Source organism: Strigops habroptila, chromosome 8 (assembly GCF_004027225.2).
Source record: "Strigops habroptila isolate Jane chromosome 8, bStrHab1.2.pri, whole genome shotgun sequence".
In the NCBI taxonomy this organism is placed as follows: Eukaryota; Metazoa; Chordata; class Aves; order Psittaciformes; family Psittacidae; genus Strigops; species Strigops habroptila.
Window position 1 is genome coordinate 9,371,938 of NC_044284.2, and position 20,695 is coordinate 9,392,632.

Below are 20,695 nucleotides of genomic sequence, written 5' to 3' on the forward strand. Positions count from 1 at the left end.
TGCTTCCGTGCGAGCTGCACAATCTGTTCTTCAGCTTTTTAAGTGTTTTGCTAGTGTTCTCAGATGGAAATGGGGAAGTAATATGCTGTTTGCCGCAGGGTTCCTCCTTTGTATGCTGACACCACCTCATACAGCTGGAACACCTTGACTTTTACAGTAGTCCTCATCCCAAGGACTTTGCACACTCAAAACAACCCCCTGTCAGAGAAGTCCTTCGAGAAGGGAGCTTGAGCTGCTATTTTTATGTCCTAAAGCCGGGGTGGGGATAACGGGTTCGCTGTGGTATTTGTGACAGGGTGGGGGGTTAAGCAGCAGTTAGAGCTGTTAAAGAAAAGCAGGTTTTGTTGTGGTGTGATTTTACGTCTCGCTGTCAGGAACATCGGGGCTGTATTCACCACTGTCTTCACAAGCGGAAAAACACAGCGACCGCCGCAGCAGGCGAGTCGGGGTTTGCCCTTGCTCCCGCTTCGTCCTGCGGGGCCGGGGAAAGGCGGCAGCTCCCCTCAGCCGTGAGGCGCTACCGAGCCCCCACCATCGCCTCAGCTGGCCCCGGAGCGGGGAGCGAACCACGGCCCTCAGGAAGCGGGGGGGGGAGTGGGGGGGGAGCTGCGGAATGGATGCTTCCGACCGCGCGCCCCTCCTCTGGGCGCCTCCGTCACAGAGCCTGCTGGCCAATAGGAGAGCGGCACCCCCCGCCCCGCCCCGGCGCGCCGCCGGGGGAGCCCCGCGCCAGAGCGGTCCCGCCCGCCCCCGACACTGTTTGTCCTCGCACGTGCGGCCCGTCACGTGACGGGGAGGGAACCCGGTCCCCGCGCGTCCCCCGGCGGGGAGCGGAAGTCCGCGGTGTCTATGGTTGCGAGGCGGGGAAGAGCGTCCCTCCCTTCTCTCTATGGTCGCGCCGGCACCACGGGGCCGACGGGAGGCTGGCGGACTATGTACATTTTTCCCTTATTACCTCACGAGCAGGGAGGAGGCTGCCGGGATAGCGGAGGACCTTCCCTCGGCCTCGCTCCAGTCCTCCAGCTCCCCGCGCTGCCCGGCGGCCCCGGGAAGCCCGGCTCCCGGCCCGGCCGCGGCGGGCCCTGCCCCCCCCCCCCCTCCGCTCCCCCCCGCCCGCCGGGCCCGCTTCTCTGGGGAGCCTCGTCCAGGCCCATGGCTCCATGAGGCGGGAGACGGAGGCGGCGGGGCAGCAGCGGCGGCGGCTGGGCTGAGGCGGAGGAGAAGCCGCGTCCGGCCCGGGACGGGTGCAGGAGGTGGGCGAGCCCGGGGGGTGTGGGGGGGAGGCGGGGGGAAGGCGCCGGTGTCCGCCCGCCCGGCGGCGGGGAAGGGGTTAATGGCGGGTTGGGGGGGGATCCCACTCCCTGGCGCCCCCTACTGGCGCCCGTTCTGCCCCACCGCCGGGGGGCGGCTGCGCCCTGCGGGGAGCGCGGCCGGGGCGGGCTCTGCCCGGGCCGGGCCGTGTCGTGCCGCCGGCGGGGCTGCTGCCGCCCCGAGAACCCTGCCGCAAAGTTTGTGTCCGAGCGCAAGAAGCTCGTCCCGCCTCGGGGCCGGGCGGCGCGGTGCTGCTCCGGCGCAGCGGGGCCGGTTCGGGAGCGGGGGAACCCCCCCGCCTGGCCGCGGGGGAGAGCAGCGGGGCGCTCCCGGCCGGTGCCGGGGCTCCGGGTCCGGTGGCGGAGCGGCGGGCTGGGCCCCTCTGCAGCCAGCACCGCTTCGAGCCGCCGCGCACCGGCAGCCCCGGGCAGGGCAAGGCGGGGGGGGGAAGGCGCAGGACGAGGGGCCGCGGAGCCTCCCGCGGTGCCCTTCGCTGGAGCCGGGCAGGGAGCGGTGCCGCCGCCTTTGTTAGGCCCCTTCTGCCTGCTGCAGGGGGTGATAAATGGAGCAGACCTCTCCTCTGCCCCCTGCCACGTCTCCGGTGTAAAATGAAGAGCTATAGCTTTAAATAAACAGTTTTTCACCCTGGATGTGGCTAAGCCTTCAGTGGTAACTTGAAAAGGCTCCTCTGTCCCAGCGGCTTCACTGAGACACAGCAGGTAACTTTCAAGAGGCACTGGAAAAAATGACATGTTCACTTTGTCAAAGTTATGCTTTTTAATTTTTCTTGTTACAAAGGCAGAGATCGAAGGAAAGATGATAATTTTCACTAGGTCTTGTAAATTGTTCCTTATGGAGATTATCTTTCTGAAGGGTGAGGAGCAGAGAAAGCACTGCAAGTGCCCATGTTTTGTGTTGGGAGGCACATCTCAACATGTCTTGCACCAGTTCTGGTTCGGTTCAGGATGGTAGGACTCATAACGATGGCTGATGAAAGTTGATGGATAAAGTTTGCATTGTCCGCAGGCGCAGAGAAGGGAGGGAGTTGTCATGCCATGGATTTCAGTGCATATCACCCATCCCCGTTCTGTATATGTGCTGTCAGTTCAGCCATCAGTTAAGTACTTGGAAGAGTTGGAGGGATGTGCTGGGGTTAAAGAAGTAGCAAGAGCCAGAATGAGACTTCCAGTTCTCCACGGTGTTCTCTGTGATTAACATGTCTGTGTTTTTAGCCCCGTTTGACAGATGGGAGACTGTTTTTCCTCCCTTTGCATGTTTAGATCTCATGGTGATGATATTACACTTATTTAAGGTGTTACCAGTGACGTGTGGTCCCTGCCTATCGTTGTTCATTTTTGTCTGCATAGGCTTTCCTCTATGTGTTTGTTCCACCCCTTCTTGTGATGCAAGAGCTAGCATTATCTTCTTTGCAAGCAAAACACTGGAGTTTGTTTGTTTGGTTTTTCTAAATACTGTATCTGTTTCCTGCCATCATCACTTCCCTCTGCTCAGGCTGTGCGCAGTCTTCAGCTCTTCCTCTCCTGCATATCCTGACTGTACGTGTTTACCTATGAGCACTATTGATTTACTTAATCCTAGAAAGTAAATGCAGATTCACTAGTTCACGGGGTCTGGAGAACGGTCTGATGTTTAGAAAATGGTGGTTTGGTGCTTATAGCTTCTCTCTGTGTCTTGCTCAGGCTAGAGCTAAATCAAGGGCAGCACCCCTGGGATTCCAACCCTGCAGGTGTCATTCGGAGTTGTCACTCTTCTGTTGAGAACAGGGAAGGGAAATGCACTTGTGGTTGTTCAGTAGCTTGTTTGCCATTGGTGCAGGCACTGACTGGGGGGGGAGTGATCTAGAAAAGCAGTGGATGGGGTTTATCTGTGGTCTGAAGTCCTTTTGTCTTTTTTCTTCTGTTCTCCCAACAGTTTAATTCCCGTCATTAAAGGGAAGGCTGGTTATGTTCGTTTACTTGGGGGTTTTTTGTGATGAGCCACCTATTGCAGTGTTCAGTACACCTCAGCAATGACTTTAAAAGTGTGATTTCATGCATGTCATGTACACACTCTTCCAATCTATGTGTAAAACCATTCTACTTGCTGAACGGGCTTTAGGTCTGTACTTAGCTGCATGTTGCGAGGGTTTTCTTCCTCTTTTTGTTGCAGAGGCAAACCTCTCTGACATCTTAGCAGAAGCAAGGAAGCAGCTGTTGGTTTTTCACCTGTAACTGTTTTGTGTATTGCTTTTTTTCCCCCCCCGCCTCCTCGCCAGGGTTCTGCAGTGCTCCAGGCAGCAAGTTTTGAAGCAGGATGGGAAAAAGACGCTGTGTTCCTCCACTTGAGCCCAAGCTGGCAGCTGGCTGTTGTGGGGTAAAGAAGCCCAAACTATCTGGGACCGGAACGCACAGTCATGGGAATCAGGCCACAACTGTACCAGGCTCCAGTTCAGGTCCTCTTCAGAACCACCAGCACACAGACGGGAATAATGGAAGGGAGAACGTATCTGACTTGACTTTGGGCCCAGGAAATTCCCCAATTACTCGAATGAATCCCACTTCAGGAGCTCTGAGCCCACTTACTCGGCCCAATGGAACTGCCAACAGCACCAAGAACCTGGTGGTGACAGCAGAGATGTGCTGCTACTGCTTTGATGTACTCTACTGTCATCTCTATGGTTTCCCTCAGCCACGACTTCCTCGATTTACCAATGACCCCTAGTGAGTAAATCCGTGTGTGGGAGAAAATCTTGGAAACCAGCATCCAGAGCTGTGGTTTGGCTGGGGAGGGATAAAGGGTTTCCTCTGGTGAATGGGAATACTGGTATGCAGGGAGGAAGGGGGTTGTTCTGCTGCTTGCTTTGTCTATTGGAAACAAAAAGTGATGTGCTGTTAAGTGTATGAACAAGTGAAAAATATTCTATTGTGTTTGTCATTGGGGATGAGTGGAGCTTTGAGGAGTGGCCTTCAAGGGAGAACATGCTTAGCTCTACAGAAAGAGGGCTAGGCAAAATATGAGGAAGAGTGGTGCTGCTTCAGCTCCCAGTCTCAGCTGTTGCGCGAGACGTTGCATACTTTATCAAGGAGTGCAAACCCACTTCATGATAACGCTCCATTAAAGTTTGCTCCCTTCTTTGTAAACAGATCTCTCTGCAAAAGATTAACTAGGCTGTGCCTCTCATGAAAGTGTACTAAAGGAATGAGTGAAACTGAACTCAGAACTTGCGGAAAACAGTAAAATAATGTCATTAATTTGAAGAAGATCTTGCTTCTAATGTCAAGCATTAAATTGGTGAAGGGACAAGAGGAGAGACTTCCTTCTGCGAAGCAGATGGAAAGGAAATAAAGAAGTTGAAACAAGTTCCCAGCTCATCCTGAAACAAATGCTGAGCTGGTGAGAATTGGATGAGGACACTCACCAGGGTGTTCAGCTGTCCAAGTTAATGGGTTTAGCCGGGAGAGGAGCAAAGAATTTGCTAGTTGAAAACCTGTGTTAGGAGACAGTGCTAGTTGGGCGATACGGGTTGAAATGGAGAGTTAACTTTCAAGGGCGATACCAAGGTTAATAAGAAAGGAGGTATGTCTGAGGGGAAGGATTTATGAAGGTATTTTGCTTTGGTGAGATTTAGCTAATGTTTGTCAGAAGGTTGAATGCATGGGTGTGGAAATGTTAATGCTGTTAAAATGTTTGTTGGAAGAATTATGTGGGAAAGATCAATGACAGAGACACCTTCTGACACTCCTCCAGGGGCCACCTCCAGAACAATAGATAAAATAAAAAGTTGTTGACATCCTTAATTTAAGTTAATGAATTTTAAATTGATGTAAAGGAACAATGGCTTAAACAGGTCAAGGACTTTTTCCGTGTATTGAATGTCTCCCCACCTTACTGGCTGTCAGTGTAGATGTAGGTTGTGCTTCCATGCAGTTATTATCCAAGCAGGATTATGGATACATGTTCTGAATGCTACTGCAGACTAAGCTGTTTAATATTGTAAATACAAGTGAGTGGAGAAATACTCTGGACTGGAATATAGAATAGTTCCAGGGACTCCCCAGATAGAGGTATTTCTGTTGTTTCTCATACCTAAGCTAAGTAGGCGCCTTTTAGAAAATGATGTGTTAGTCTGCTGATTATTTTGACACTTGAAATGCAAAGGGGTTTTTTATTATTCTGTTCTTAAGTCAGTAAGAGAGATGATTTTATACAGCTTCATTATTTGGGTGTTAAAGGAGATTTCTAGCTGGATTTTGTGGCTCTTTCTGTTGACTAGTTTCAAAAAGGGCATTCTTTCAGGAATATCAGCTGGATATTCTGAATTTTATGCCCAGATTTGAAAGTTCAAAATCATTCATCGGGCATTTCTGTGCTGACAATTTGAAAGTCTTTTATATCAGCACTCCAAAGCAAAACCAGCTCTTCTTCTTCCTTCCCCTCTGGGCAAATGTCTACCTGAATTTTCCTGTGTTTCAGCATTTATGCTGTGGCTTCTAGCAAATAGTTCTGTGTACCTCAGGGAAAAGCCTGGGGTTTGCTCTCTTGGAAGGCAGCACACAGGGATGATCTGTCACGCTTGAGACAGTAATGTAATGAACTTCAAGCCAAATGTTATCAAATATAAGAGTAAGCAAAGTGAAATACATAAATAATTTGCATTGTTGTCCTTCATAGCATAATTAATGTCGATGTAAGAGATCTTTGAACAAAACACAGATATATACCAGAAGTCTCTCTGGACAGAAAGGAGACTGTGGATGGAAGGAGTAGAAAGATGCACAGGTTTGTCCTGACCTATTTCTTGCATAATAGATCTTAAATTGGTGCTAAACCCTAAATCAAGATAAAAGCAGGCGTGAAGGTCAGGATTCTGTTTTATTTATTTATGTTTATTTCATAAACAGTGCAATAACGAAAGTTAAAGGGTTATGACTTGAAAACCATAGTGAATTGCAATTATCAGCTTGAGAGAACATGCACATAGACTATAATTTTGATGGGTATTACAGAGCTGGTAGGTGTCTATGGAATAAGGGAACCTTACATACACGTAGCAGTGATGTTCACAAACCACTGTAGAGAAGGTGGCATTGCCAGACTGATAGTTATGTCTGAATTAACTTGGTAATATCCCTTCTGCTATTCAGGTTATTGGAAAAAATTGCAATTTTGAACCTGTACGGTATGCAAGTAGCTAATTGGTTACTTCTTCCACTTCTGTACTTTGGTCTTTGAGTTTTTATAATAGTAGGTATTACAAACTGGTACTAAAACTACAACATGCAGGTTTCTAGTTGCCTTGCAAGACAAATAATAAGATACTTGCATCATAAAATCTGTACCGTAACAGGTTTTTTCCTGGTACAAGCTAAATTCTGATTTGAACAAACCATATTTTGCTACTTAAAAATTCCCTTTGCAGTTGCAATTGGAGAAGCTAGTTTTTAAGTTGCTGAAATTCCCCTGAGCCTAGCAAACCCTCGTCAAACACACCTAAGTAGCATGTTGTGGCTGCAGGAGAAATAGTTGCCACAATCTGCTGAGGATAGGACTGCAGAGTACCAGTAAGTGCTTTTGGGTGAACATGGGCAAAAAGATTGTTGTGACTTTTCTCAGGACATCTGGGAAATACGCTTCTCAAAGAGGGGCTATGGAACAATTGGCTTAATGTCAGCCACACCTGCAATTTGCTAAGTGCATTTATTCTTCAGATACAGAAACAACATCTTCTCTACAGTGAAAATCTTTATAATAGTGAAATTTTATATACTTGTACAAAATCATATATCTTTGGAGTTTTTATGCCTCAGTTGTTATGACCACAGTGAAAAATTGTTCAAAGTGTGCTTTAAGATATTTTAAAATATGACAGCCTTCTGAATGCAATTATCCTGTCCTTTCTGATAATATCTCTTCCATTATAGACGCAGAAGGCTGTGTCACAGCTCAGTGGAAACATCCTTCCCCCCGCCCTTTTCTTTTTTTTTCCTTTCTTTGGAAAGGGAAAGAGGTGAATTGGAAATTCACCTGTAATTTGAATGGAAGAAGAGAAGGAGCTTACTTGGAGTTGTATTGTGTCAGTGATGCTTTTCATTTTCTCCCTTCCCTTTTATGTTTGGGGTGAGTGTCACGTGGGCTAAATAATGGTTTCAAAACTTCATTTAGGTTAAGCTAAATTTCCACTGAGCTTGTGACAATGTTGCTCAGAAATCTCCTTTGTAAGTTTAGTGTCTTTTTTCTTATCTCTCTAATGTATTTCCTTACACTGTTTCTGTTTTCTGTTTTAACATATGGTACATAGCTGAAAGTCTAGAGGAATGATATCCTGCGAGTGCCTTGAGGTGTTGTTGGAAAACTAGAACAGTAAATCCTCTGTCTTGGTCAAGTGTACATAAGGTTGCTGATGATTGTGGAAGAATGTTTCCGCTTCCTCTGTGGGCAAAGTACTTCACAATTATTACTTAAGGGATGTTTGCTATTTTGGGTAGTACTTCTGCTGTTGGTCATAGCTAGATCCTGAATGATGGATTTATGTTGTGATAGAGTTTTTTAATTCCACTGTTGCTCTGAGGAGCATCACTGGGCATTGCTTTATCACTGCAGTTTAAGTTATATTCTAAATCCTTAGACATAAGAAGCTCTGTTGCTTGTGTTTGAGACGTCATCCACACTCCATGCTGGTTTTATTGTCCGAACAGAATATCTTACTGTTTTGTGTAATGTTTGCTGCAAAGATATATTGCTTACAAGAGCTTCAAGAGTTTGAGGAAAGTGTCTGAGCTCTGTTGTAGAATCAGTTAATCTGCCTTCATGTTCTAGAACTCCTGTCAATATTTGTTTAATCTCAGAAAAATTATCAACACTGCATGTTTTCTGTAAAATTGCTTGCCTTTAAAGTGCAATAGATACCCACAGACTGATGTTTGGAATCACTAATGACTTTCTCATTTATGCTTGTGTTTGAAGTGACCACATCTTGTATTCAGTACTCTGTAATCTGAAATAAGTAAGATCATTCATCCTGGTTTTATAATTGGATCAGCATCATCAGTTGCCTTGCAACATTTTCCAGATGTTCAGATGTTCTTGTAGAGTTGCACTGTCCGTTCTTTACTGTTTCTCTCTACATCTGTTTGCAATTTCACTCACTTCTGTAGCAGTGAATTTTTGCATTTAATATGATCAGTCATCTTTACCTGTTTACCTGTACTGAATACTGTTGTCCTGAACTGTTTGTTCTTTGAGGCTTAACCGTGGCTTCTACTTTAACAGATTGAAATGAGCCTGCTGAATTTGAGAATCTACTCTTACGCCTGTAAATTCGTGATAGTAGATGGGAAAACAGAAATCTATGTGATGTTTGAGTAGGCATAATATTGTGATTTAGATATGTGTTCAACAAGAGGGAGTATGTGTAAATACAAATCAAATGTAGCGTAAGCAAAAGATAACATAAACTGAGCGCTAGGGATGGACCCAGAAGTCAGATAAAGTCATGGAAATAACAGTGAAAAAAAACAAAACAAAAATACAACCCAACAACCTAGGCTTGCTTTTTATCTCTTAAAAAAACAAAGCTTATATCACAAACCTCCATTACAGATAATTTGCAGGATGCTTGGGGATCTGTCAGGTTCAATGGTGCTATAAATAAGTAATCTATTGCTTCACCTGTAGTAATTTTTATATGGGTTGTCATTTAAACTAGTGGATGCTACTAAGTGAGGCTATTACTCAAAGAGGTAATTAGTGGGGTCAATAACCATATCATTTGTCAGAAGACAGTGCAGACTCTGGCCAGGAAGGTATCAGTGGAGGGCAAGTTTGGGGAAGATGTTGGGGTTTTGAATTTGGCGATCTGGGTGGTTTTATTAGTGCTAAATAGCAGGTGAGAAAACATGCCTGTTGGGGCTTATTAGAGGGAGAGAAAGAAAGGGCATGCATAGGTGCTCTTTTGCACCTTTTTGGTCTCCCCTTAGCAGCCGGGTATCTCCAGAGGCTGGAGTATTTCTCTTTTTTGCCTTTCCAGTCCACTCTTTGTGACGTGGAAGACGGGGCGAGACAAGCGGCTGCGTGGCTGCATCGGGACCTTTTCAGCCATGAATCTTCACTCAGGACTCAGGGAATACACATTAACCAGGTAATTTGAAATTAGTTTAATTTTCTGAAGATCTGTAAGGATTCAAGGTTAAGATGCTGGATCAACATGGTTCAGTTTTATATGCTTCTCAATAAAAGAAACCTGAGAAATGTATCATAGGGTGAGGTAATAGACCAGGACTTAGTGGAATATCTTTGCAACTGGTGAATTTTGGTTGATGTTTTAAGGCTAATATGGAATCTATCCTGCATACTAATGCTTTTGACATCTTATGTAGCACATAATTTGTTTCCAACTGCAGTAAGCGGAGGACAGCACCAGGAAGCTTGCACTAGTGTGTGCATTCATCATTATCGTTCATCAGATTAGGAGGTGATGCAAATAACTTTCTCTGCAGTAGCAAAGAAAAATGGTTTCACAGTGGCGTAATCAAAAAGGGAATAATCGAGCATCTGACACTTTAATGTGGTGCTTGTATTAGGCAATATATCTTCTCTTTCCTTTAGTGCACTTAAGGACAGCCGATTTCCACCCCTGACCCGCGAGGAGCTGCCCAAACTCTTCTGCTCTGTCTCCCTCCTCACTAACTTTGAGGATGCCAGTGACTACCTGGACTGGGAGGTGAGAACAGGTGCATTTGGAACTCTGCATCATTCTCGTTCCGTTCGGGTTCGGGTTAGTACATGGTGATATGTCTCCTTTGTTACAGAGGTGTATGGGGATAGAAGGAACTGGGAATAGAAGAAAAGGGGCTGGAAAACTGCAAGGAAGGAGGAGAATGAGCTAGCAGTATGCTTTTGATTGGAGGGGATCTGAACGGGAATAAGAGAGACATGAAAGTGTTTTATGGATTTGGCCCACTAGGAGATGGGTGCAAACACATACATAAAAATCTGGGAAGTATTTTGATGCTGGGCATAGGAACTGGGAATAAAAAGTATTTAAGACCAAAGGTATTCTTTCTTAGGACCTTGTCCATGGAAGTGTATTTAGTTCAAGAAGGATTAAATAGACTTTGTGGTTGGGCTATTTTAGGCATGACTGTTGTAGAGATCCTGTCTTTCTTGCCCAACATAAGAGATGGAAAACTGTCAGACTTCTGACAAGACTTACTTCTGGAGAAGTAGCAAGAAGATTGGTTAGGCTCATTTGGGAGAGGTGGCAGAGGTCCTTTATGCTGCTAAGAGCTGTTTGTGAGACCTGCCTGGCAAGGATAGTGAGGAAGAGAATGTCCTTATCCAGGCAAAAGCCAAACTGGCCATAGAGAGAGAGATACACAGTGTTTTGGGAATGACAGCTCGGTCATGGACTCAGTGCTAGCAAACACCTCTTATTTGGCTATTCATTTCCATCTATAGGTTGGGATCCATGGGATCAGAATAGAGTTCATCAATGAGAAAGGTGTCAAACGCACAGCCACGTATTTACCTGAGGTTGCTAAGGAACAAGGTGGGTTTGAGATGGCAGCCAAAAATGTCAACACATTGTGTCACAGGATTGGGTAACAGAAATCTATGGATTTTGTTTTTGGATTGCCATGCTGTCCTCACAGTAGTGCCATGGAACCACCAGGCTTAATCTGGATAACTGACACCTGATACAGCTGCTTGCTGCTGGGTTTTCATTTGGCCTTTCTCTCATCCCACATCTGTGTGCAGCTGTATTTTAGTGTAAAAATGCTTTAGGGCTTAAGAAATAGAGGATCTCAAAGTACAGATCTTCCAGCTTCATTCAGCGTTGCATCTTTCCTCTTCTATGTTTCTCCCACCAACTAGGATAACTGCAGGCTGCACAGCACCAACAGGAGAGTCCCCTTCCTCCTCATTCTTGCTAAAGTAGCATCCTCCAGATGAGGGCAGGAAACAGGGCCCCTCTGGAGCACACTTCCCACTCAAATATAGTAGCGGTCACCATGGTAACTGCTCAAAATATTGCCTCCTTTCCTCCACCTAGCAGAGTGGAGTGGTCGCATCCTCCTGGCTCTGGGGCAAAAGATGAAGGTAGGAATTTTAACTCTGATCTCTCACATAGCAGCGCACTGTGCTATCACTAGAGCATCAGGTTGATCCCAATTTGTCTATGTAAAGAGCTAAGTGTTACCTTATTTTAAGGCTTAAGGAGCTAACCTTGAGTGGCACATGATAAAACAGGTTGGGGTCCCTGCAACAGAAGCAAGGCACAGACCTTTATAAGGAGAGAGGTCATATGGAAAATGGAATTACTGTTCTATAGACCAGTTCCAGTATGAGTTAAAGGCATTGGCATGTGCAGATAGTGTGCATGCATAAGACCACGAATGTCTTAACAGCTCAAAATTTCCTGTTTAGTTGTGTGCTTTTCTAGGGGCCTTTTAATGCATCTCTTATCTTTTTGAAAAATCATTTATATATTGAAACATTTCCCTTGCTTCTAATTTCCAATAGACTGGGATCAGATCCAGACCATAGACTCCTTACTCAGGAAAGGTGGCTTTAAGGCTCCGATTACCAATGATTTTAGGAAAACGATTAAACTCACCAGGTAAGTCAATATATTTGTCATCTTTTAATTTTATTTCATAGTGTTTTGTGTGTAATCTAAAACATTTGTTTTTGATGTAAGTCTTCATGCCTCTTTCAGATGAGAAATGTGGTCTGAAAGACAAAATCATAAATGCCACGTTAGGCATATAAAGTATATGGAGTGAAGCACTATATGTTCGGTCTGTGCAGGATTGAAGTTAGCATTTTCTAAGAGAAATGCCCCTGGTTTTAATATTATCATCCACGTGAAAGATCAAAAGAAGGAGAACCTTCGAAAATTAAAAAGGTTGATTTTTATGTATCTTTACAATGCACTTCCTTTTCTCAGGGTGCTCATCTGTGGATGGTGTAGCTATTTGGAGGTGACAGCTGTCTTGAAACCAAACCACACTCAAATTTGGCTGGTGTTCAGAACTTGCTTGCTTTTCTATACCTCCCAGCTGTCCTATTGGTTTCAGCTCCCTTTATGCTAGTAAAAATTGGGACATTCTGGTTTTGTATAGAAACGTTAATTTATCAGGTCGTTCCTTACCTCTGGAGAAATGAAGTGGTTATGCAGGGTTTGGGGTGTTTTAACAGAAGAGGACAGGATGAAGGTTTTCTTTAAAATCTGGTGTAACATGGACTTAGTGCACTTCACAACCACTTTGAAGTTACCTCTTGTGTAGAATGCTTTAGAAGCACTTGGAAACCTCTGGTCTCTCAGAAGGGACTTCAGGATTTGTGAATTCTGACTGTACAACGTGGGCTAAGTCACGTACGTGTGACTCCCCTTTACCCAACTCCATCATTTTCTTTCACTAGCCTTTCAAATGGAAAATAACCACTAAAGTAAATAATAGTGAAATACTGGTTATTTAGTCTCTGAAATTGAGTCTTCTCCTGCAAACTTTTCATGTCCCTTTTTTTCTACAGCAAGTGGATAAAAGGAATATAAATTGATCATTTATTTTCTGTGTACTACTTCAGGAGTCTCATTAATTACGATTGCCTTGAATAGGGCTCAACTTTTGGGACATTGAAGCTAATTCAAGCTTAGATGGGTTATTCAGACTGCTGTAGGAGGCAATATCAAACAACACAAAGTAATTTATGAAGTTAGTAGGATTCCTCTTGGTCTCTATTTGCTGTGAGCTAAAAGATGATGTGGGATGAATGTTTTTATGTCTAGTCCCTTCGTATTGCATAGTGTGTTTATGTTATTTTTTTCTTATGCTGTTCCCATAGGTACCGCAGTGAGAAGGTGACAATCAGTTATGCAGAATACATGGCTTCCCGTCAGCATTGTTTCCAGAATGGCACTCTTCATGCCCCCCCCCTTTACAATCATTACTCCTGACACACGGCTGCATGACCAGTCCCACTCCCCAGTTGCTGCCAACAGCTACGACATCATTGGGGCAGATGCCTCCTCTTCCTGGTCCAGTTACTTCTATTACTGCACCATTTTATGATGCTAGCTTCCGTTGCCAAGTCTGCCTTCCAGCTGACCTGGGGGGAGGATGAGAGCATGACAGAACTTCAGGGGCCCAAGCCTTATCTCAGCCTTCCCTCTGAACGAGGGTTCAGTTGGATTGGGGCTCCATGCCTATGAACTGTCGTGAGGTGCAGAAGACCTCTAGGAGTGAAAGTGCCACTTCGGACTGATCCGTTCTTGTGTATTACCGACACTCTGGAATCTTGAGTTGTTTGTTATGGAAGCCCCCCAGATCAAGTAGGATCATTCCCCTGGCAGTCTGGGCAACGGAGTCCAACAAAACATTTTTTAGGTTCTTTTTAATTTTTTTTAATCTCTGGTATCTGTTGTGTACCGAGAGCTGATTGCAGTCCCCACACATCACAGGCGGACATTATGATACTGGGGAGGGTTGAACATCTGGATAGCACCCCATCCTCACAGACAGAAAACACTTAAAGATGTGAAAAGCCTTTGGATGGTATTGCAGATGAATCCGTTATTTAAATAAACCCTAGAAGGCTTGAATTATCAGATCCCACTGTAAGATGGATTTCTAGAAATCCTCTTGGTTTACGGTTTTCTGGGGTTTTTTAGACAGTGCTTTGTAATGCAGCCTGCTATGAAACAGAATGCTGTTAGGCCTGTAAGAGAGCAGCATGGCACATGCTGTGTGTGCAAAGGACGAGGTACCTGAGTGTCCCTGGACAGTCTGCTCTGTTGCAACCAAGTTTTGTGCCCAAACATTTGTTACAGAGCCTGATTGGATGAGGGATGGGGAGGGATTTGCAGGGCATTGGCTGTAGTCATACAAGTGAGACTAGTGACTGAAATTTGTTTAACTTAAGCTAAAGTCTCGGGGACCTTCCTTTTGATAGGACAGCCACTTTCTCTGGTGTGACTACTGATCTTTGAGAACTGCGAGTATTCCAGTTTATAGCAGGCCTATAGAGAGGAGCTGTGTAGTTTAATTGGTAAGTTATTATCTTACACAGTTTTGTCATTACCACATTAAGGCAATGAATGGGGAAACCTGTATTACCCAGACTGTGTGATTCTCGTGTGCATTCTGTATTTCTTCTCCCATCATTGATGATTACAAGAAATACTTTCTTCTAAGAGGAAGTGAAGTTATCCAGTTGTTATTCTGCAGCATCATTGAGGGATGTCATGAACTCAGTGATGGATGTCCAAATGTAATTTGTGGGGGCTCGTTCTGTTTTCCAAGTGTCTGTATGGTCAACAATGATTGGGAAAGAAAAAACAAGTGCATAGCAAGAGTAATGGCTGTTTGGTTGCATATATCTTTAAAGCTTTCGTGTGTGTGGTAATGATGGCTTTTAAAACTGACTGGTGTTTGAAGCCTGAAATTCTCTCCTGGCATGGCAGGGAATAAGGCTGGTAGAAAGCTCAGAACTGCATGCTGCTGCTCCTTCTGGTCCTAGAGAAGCAAACAGAATTGTGCAGTTTTGCTTCATGTTGGTGTAATGTTCTCCTGCTGGAGGAGAGAGACGTGAGGGAAAGGAGGGGGTCCTATTCTGGATAATGGTGCAATATTGACCCAGCTTTCCTCCTGTACTGGGTCATTCTTATAAATTGCCACTTTTCCCTTGTGATGTTGTTGAAAAGCAATTGAAGATGAAGGGATTGTTTCATCATTTCCTGCTGCTGAGAATAAATCAGTCTTGTTACAAACTCGAGTGGTTTGTAATTACTCTCCCAGGTGCCGTGTAGTGATGGGCGAGGGTGGGTTCAGCTCTGGACATGCCATTCACCTTTCAGCTGTCAAACAGTATGATACATAGGGCTACACTCATTACTGTTCAAGTGTTCTATGTTAGAATTTAATTTCTAAAAGGTTTAAAACAAAACAAGCAAAAAAATGGTGCTAAAACTTCACCCCTGAGCACGCTCAGTGAGACTGGTCATGCAGGCATATAGTGCCAGGCTTTTCAACAATATTGTTTCTTTTTCAAATGTTTGCCCTGTTCTGTGTCTTCAACAGTGTATAGTGTTTCCTGATTTCATTTTATTTGAATAGGGGATATCTAAAGGGCGGGGTGGGGAGGGTTAGCCGTCATTTTTAAGAACAGAATTTTAGGACCGAGTGACTTGGTTGGTTGAAGCCTGAAGTGGGCTAGATGGTTTGGGACTGGGGAAGTGTTATCCTCTCCCACTTCCATTTCCCCACTCAGTCTGTTTAAGAAGAAAAAACAAAAACAAAAATGCCTCTAAATATGTACTGTGTTCTTGTCTTGTTGCAGTGAGAAAAGAAGTTGGCAAATCAGAAAAACTGGTCTGCTGCCTAAGAAACAGGCCCTCTCAGCTTTAGTCCCATAAGGGTCCAGCTGTAAAATCATTTGAAAGGTGTGTCAATAGTTAAGTTAGCTCAGAAAAAAATGTATGACAAGGACAGGTGGTCTCAGGAAATAATCCCATTTCTAGATCATTACATGGCAGCTATGCACAAGGATGAAAGAGGTGAACTAGAAACAAAACGTACTTTGAGTTGCCTTGAGATGGAGGCAAGCAAAACCAATGACCAGTTGATGTAAGAACTTCTCCATGCTTATTTGGCTGGGACAGCAGGTTAGAATGGCTCCTTCTCAAAGCAACTGTTACCTGGTTTGGTCTGGATTTAACTCATCCTTAGAAGCAAGTGCCTTTTGGTCTAGAAGGGCTTATTCTCATGACAACCACAACTGAGAAATAATCTCACTGCAATTATGAATTGTCTTTGTTTTACAGTAACTACAGGAGAATGTCTTTGATCACTGGAGTCTGTCAGTGTTGGAATGTTGCCACTGTGAGGTTCTTTATTTTTTTCTTTTCCATAATGTTCAACAGTCAATCTCAACTGAGGCCATTTCAGTTTGGGAACGTTTTATAGTCAAAATATCACATATCTACAATTTATCAGAAAAAATCTGTAAGAAAATCTAAGAGTTCATTTTAACCTTTGCACAGAATAATTTGTTTTCATAGTACATTAACAAACATCTGCAATCTTCACTGACTATTAGTGCTGTTTTCTGTTTGTATTCTGGAAACTACATGTTGTTTTGTTGGGGTTTTTTTGGTTAATTTATTTCCTTAAAGCAGGAGACCTCTTTTGACCTTCAGTGCAGAGATGTCAGACCAATTCTTTGTATTACACTTGGTTGCCTCCTACCTATATAATAACTTCTGAGTGTAAATAATTGAACTCTATCCTCTAATGAAGTATTGTAGAGAATAAATCATAATGGATAAAGACTATTTGTAGTGTCCTCTTTATATATTTTCTTACAGCCTTTATGGGAGATAAGATGAAATCTTTCTCATCTAGAAAGATGAGCAATACACTACATGTATGAATATCAGAACTCTACGTTAGATTAAATGTTCAGAGCCAGGGGGGTTGCCAGAATGGGATGACAGCTGCCTGGAAGCATAAAAGAGTCAAGACAGGCTCACTAGAAGAAACTGAGGAAAAATAGTAGGAAAATGTAGAAACAAAGATTAAATGTTTCATTAATAACGGCATAGCAAAGTATCTTTGTATCCTGAAATGATGTTTCCTTGACAATAACTTTCTGTTAGCTGTCATGATGGGAAAATAAATAAAGCACATACATACAGAATTCTGTATTGTACTGAAAACCTTGAATTTGTAAATCTGGCTTAAACTACCAAAATTGTTCTTGTTCTTTGCTATTTTTAAATGAACTAATGAAAACAGATTATCTGCACTTCACAGGTTGTAGTCTTCAGATAATTTCAAAATTTAATTTCAGGAAAATGAAATGCCCATCTTTCTAGATTCTTACTAAATATTCTAATGTTTGGTTTGGGACAGGACCAACTGATTTGTATAATAGTATTGATGTACATACCTCTAGCTTAAATGTTTGGGGTTGTTTTTCCATACATTTTCAGGTCATTGTTCGTTTTTTATCTATGGCAGATATATAAAGATCCTACATTTCCTGTGTGTGGTTCTTGGGAAGGGCAGCCCTGGATATCGATCAAGAACAGGTACAACCATCAAAACCCCCAACCAAACCAAGGAGGGGGGATAGTTTTGACTTAAATGTGTCCAAGAGGCTCACTGACTTCAGTGCAACTACAAAGCAAACCCATATTTTCAGAAAATACATTTCTGGTACTAGTAAAGCTAGAAAGTAAATCCCTATGTAATATGAGGAGTGGGTTGAGGAGGACTCTGGAGCTAACATGATTTCCTGGTGACTCACTGTAAATTCTGAAGTTAACTGTACAATTAGCTTGCACTGTTGTCATGTGCCCAGGTAATTGATGAAGTATATTCTCTCAGCTTTGTTGCTGGCTAGAATACAGTGACTTATTATTTGTGTATTTTTATGGCATATGTTTTTCCTTACTTGATTGTTTTGGTTTCACGTAAACCAGATTTGGTCAGACATAAAATCTTTGCACAATGTCTCATCAGAAGTTCTTTCATGCGTGTTGCTTTCTGTAACTGCAGTAACACTCAGCAGCTCACAGTGACAATGAGGCCAGGTAGAAGGGTGTACATATGACTGCACACTGAAATAGTTCAGTTCAGACTAAATATAAACCAGGATAATTCTCCAGAAAACACTTCCTTCTGTTTTTACTTCTGTTTGAAATAAGAAACATGGATTGGCCATTCAGCACTCACTCCCTTCTAAAAACAAATTACAGAAAGGTTAGAAATTTCTACAAGATAACTTCAAATGAAGAATAGTTAAGGAATTTTATTCTAAACACACAAAAAAAATGTAATTTTTGGAACTAATTTATAAGCTACCCAGTTGTGATTGAGAAATGCCACTTCTTGAAGATTAAAATTAAAACTAACACTCATGTGACTCCATAAATTAATGTTTATACTGACCTCTGTATTCTGAGGATTGCTCTCAAGCTGAATTGTAGTAGTGGGATGGAGCAGTAGGATTGAAAAGTTCCTAAACTTTTGCTACAGTTTGGGAAAAGATGACCTGTGAATATGTTTGATGATCAGTCCCAAAACACAGAAAGCCCAAAAGACTACTGTTACCATGTTCCTTAAAATAAGTATGTAACTCTACCAGTTGACCAATATCCAGATTATTGAACCATGGGTTTTTTCCTTCTTTATAGTCAGCCGGCTACTCTTATAATCAGGTGAATTCTGACATAAGTTATATATTATGCAACCAGTTGATAGTATGTTTAGATGTCATCATGTATGTATTTTAAAACTTAACAGATCATGCAGGAGACAGTTTTGCATTCAGAGGCTTATTATCACTTTATTCCTGGTATTAATATAATTTTATATTGCTCATACATGTTCATTAAAGTTTTGGATATATAATTCTAAATGGAGTAAAAATAAACACAGGTAAAATGGTATGAAAACCTAAACCTGAAGAGTTACATTTTGAGCACACAGATGAAAAAGCATGCATCATGTGCTATTATGGCACATGGTGTTCTGAGCCAGTGATGTCACCTCCCCAAGAATCTACTCCCATCACATGCTAGAGATGTTGACAATGAAAAGAGATTAACATTTCAATATCCTAATCTCATCATTTTTAATCCATGCTATTTTTTTAAGAACCGTGTTGGAGCATTTAGTTGTTACTGGGTCTGTTTTTAAGCTCTGGCAATGTAGAAATTACCATAGTAGGTCTGTCTAACAATCCACTACCTAATATTGTGACTCCAGCAAGGGTCAATGCTTTCTGTCCTGGAATATGGAATACGGAATGCTAGAGGATCTGTTCATGATAAATTACATTTGGCCAAGTCTTTTTTTTTTGGTCAGTTAATTTTAGGATACAACCTCTAAATATGCCTACATCTTCCTATAGTCATTCACTTTATTTTAATCTAGCTCATCTTCCTTTTTTATCCATATTTTGCAATCAAATTGATAAATGCTGAAACAGTCATTATTAGTGAGGAGGAAGCCAGTGCATTTTAAAAATAACAAAGAAAAAGTCAGGCACTCTGTTAAGTTTAGCTTGTTGCAGTAACTGAACAGTACTTACTGTGGATTTTAGATTTTAGTTTGGGGTTTTTTAATTATTAAAAAAAGGGGGAGGGGAGCAGGCTCTATTCAGGAATGTTCTTTTTTGTCTCATTTGACTCTTGAGACCTTAACCAAACCCATCAGTGATAATGAACCTTTATCATTGATGATAGCTTTTTTAGCTGTACCTATAAACTCTTGCAAGCATCTGGCTTTCTCTTAATTTTTTTTGGTTTTGTCTACTTAAGTAGAACAAATCCTTGGGGGGGGTGGGAAACCCAAAACAACAAAAATGAAATTAGTAACTTCTGCAAACTACCTGCTGCTCTGAGAATCATGATGTTCTGAGTAGATGGGTTGAGAAGCCATGAGGATTCCAAGTGATTTAAAATGCTGCTCTCCTCAATCTGGCACGAGTTTTCTTGTAAACCTAACTGAAATTGTTTAGTTTGCCAGATGTTCCCTGAGATATTTCTTTCCATGTTCCTGAATGTCTTTCTGCCTGTACCACTTGGCGAAGCAGTTTTCAACCAGTTTTCCTGCCATGCTCATTTACCCAGGTAACAAATGTTAAAAATCTATTACTTGATCCCTTCATATTCTTACAGTTTATGCTTAATGCGTTCCTTTTCCCAGCAAGCATGCAGGAAACAATTCACCTAGGCACAGATGCAACTTCACGATAACGGGAGTGGTTTCATCATAAATCCTCCAGCAGTCTATTTTTACCTTCCTTTAAGGGTGCAGGATGACATGGTAAAGTCTGATAAGACGATTACTTTAAAGAGTCTTAGGCTGGTTTGGCACTTAGATGTGAGGTCTCCAGGGAAACTACAACTCCATAAGTTATTTTGCTGGCACAGTTCCTGTGACATAGTGTTGGGAGAGCTGTCATCATTTTTAGCTTGCCTATGACTTTCAGAGCTCTGTAAATTGCTTCTGGATAGCCTGTAGAAGTAACCTCCCTTTCAAAGTGTGTTATTTATGGTATCCATACTCCTTCCTTACAGACTGAAGTATATTAGTCACAGTGAGCTAGGTAGAAATTCTGGTACAGACAGTTAACAGTTTTCCTCACTCAGGTCGAAGTTTGCTGTCTAGCTGGAGGATGCTCTGGTAGCCAAACGGAGGAGGCTGCAGCTCTGTGATTCACTTCTGGTGTGAAGCCAGCCAGGTGCAGATACACCTGCTGCTGTGCGGTCTGATGAGGGGCACCAGAGCAGTTTTGAGCTCCTCTGTTACCTCCTAATCGACCGAACAGAAGGAGCCCGCATTTGGGTTTGCTCGTGTGAAAGCCGGGAGGT

At 43.0% G+C, this 20,695-nt stretch overlaps 1 protein-coding gene across 5 annotated transcripts; it reads left to right on the plus strand.

The window, feature by feature from the left end:
* The first annotated feature begins 848 nt into the window (after positions 1-848).
* Positions 849-16,645, plus strand: AMMECR1L (AMMECR1 like). Of its 5 annotated transcripts, none has more exons than XM_030495917.1 (7): positions 849-2,030; positions 3,587-4,031; positions 9,338-9,448; positions 9,916-10,084; positions 10,768-10,858; positions 11,833-11,929; positions 13,159-16,645. In XM_030495917.1, the coding sequence occupies exons 2-7, from the start codon at positions 3,625-3,627 to the stop codon at positions 13,268-13,270; spliced, it is 987 nt and encodes a 328-aa protein (XP_030351777.1). In that variant the 5' UTR covers positions 849-2,030; positions 3,587-3,624; the 3' UTR covers positions 13,271-16,645. The 5 variants fall into 5 exon arrangements, with proteins under 5 accessions (XP_030351777.1, XP_030351776.1, XP_030351779.1 ...); XM_030495916.1 differs by having other exon boundaries at positions 849-1,253; XM_030495919.1 differs by having other exon boundaries at positions 849-1,253; positions 9,916-10,030.
* The last annotated feature ends 4,050 nt before the right edge of the window (positions 16,646-20,695 follow it).

Excerpts from the sequence above, each read along its gene's own strand:
- AMMECR1L (XM_030495917.1), top strand. The coding sequence starts at position 3,625 with ATGGGAAAAAGACGCTGTGTTCCTCCACTTGAGCCCAAGCTGGCAGCT. Across the intron at positions 4,032-9,337 it reads CGATTTACCAATGACCCCTA|TCCACTCTTTGTGACGTGGA; the intron begins GTGAGTAAATCC and ends TTGCCTTTCCAG. Across the intron at positions 11,930-13,158 it reads AAAACGATTAAACTCACCAG|GTACCGCAGTGAGAAGGTGA; the intron begins GTAAGTCAATAT and ends CTGTTCCCATAG.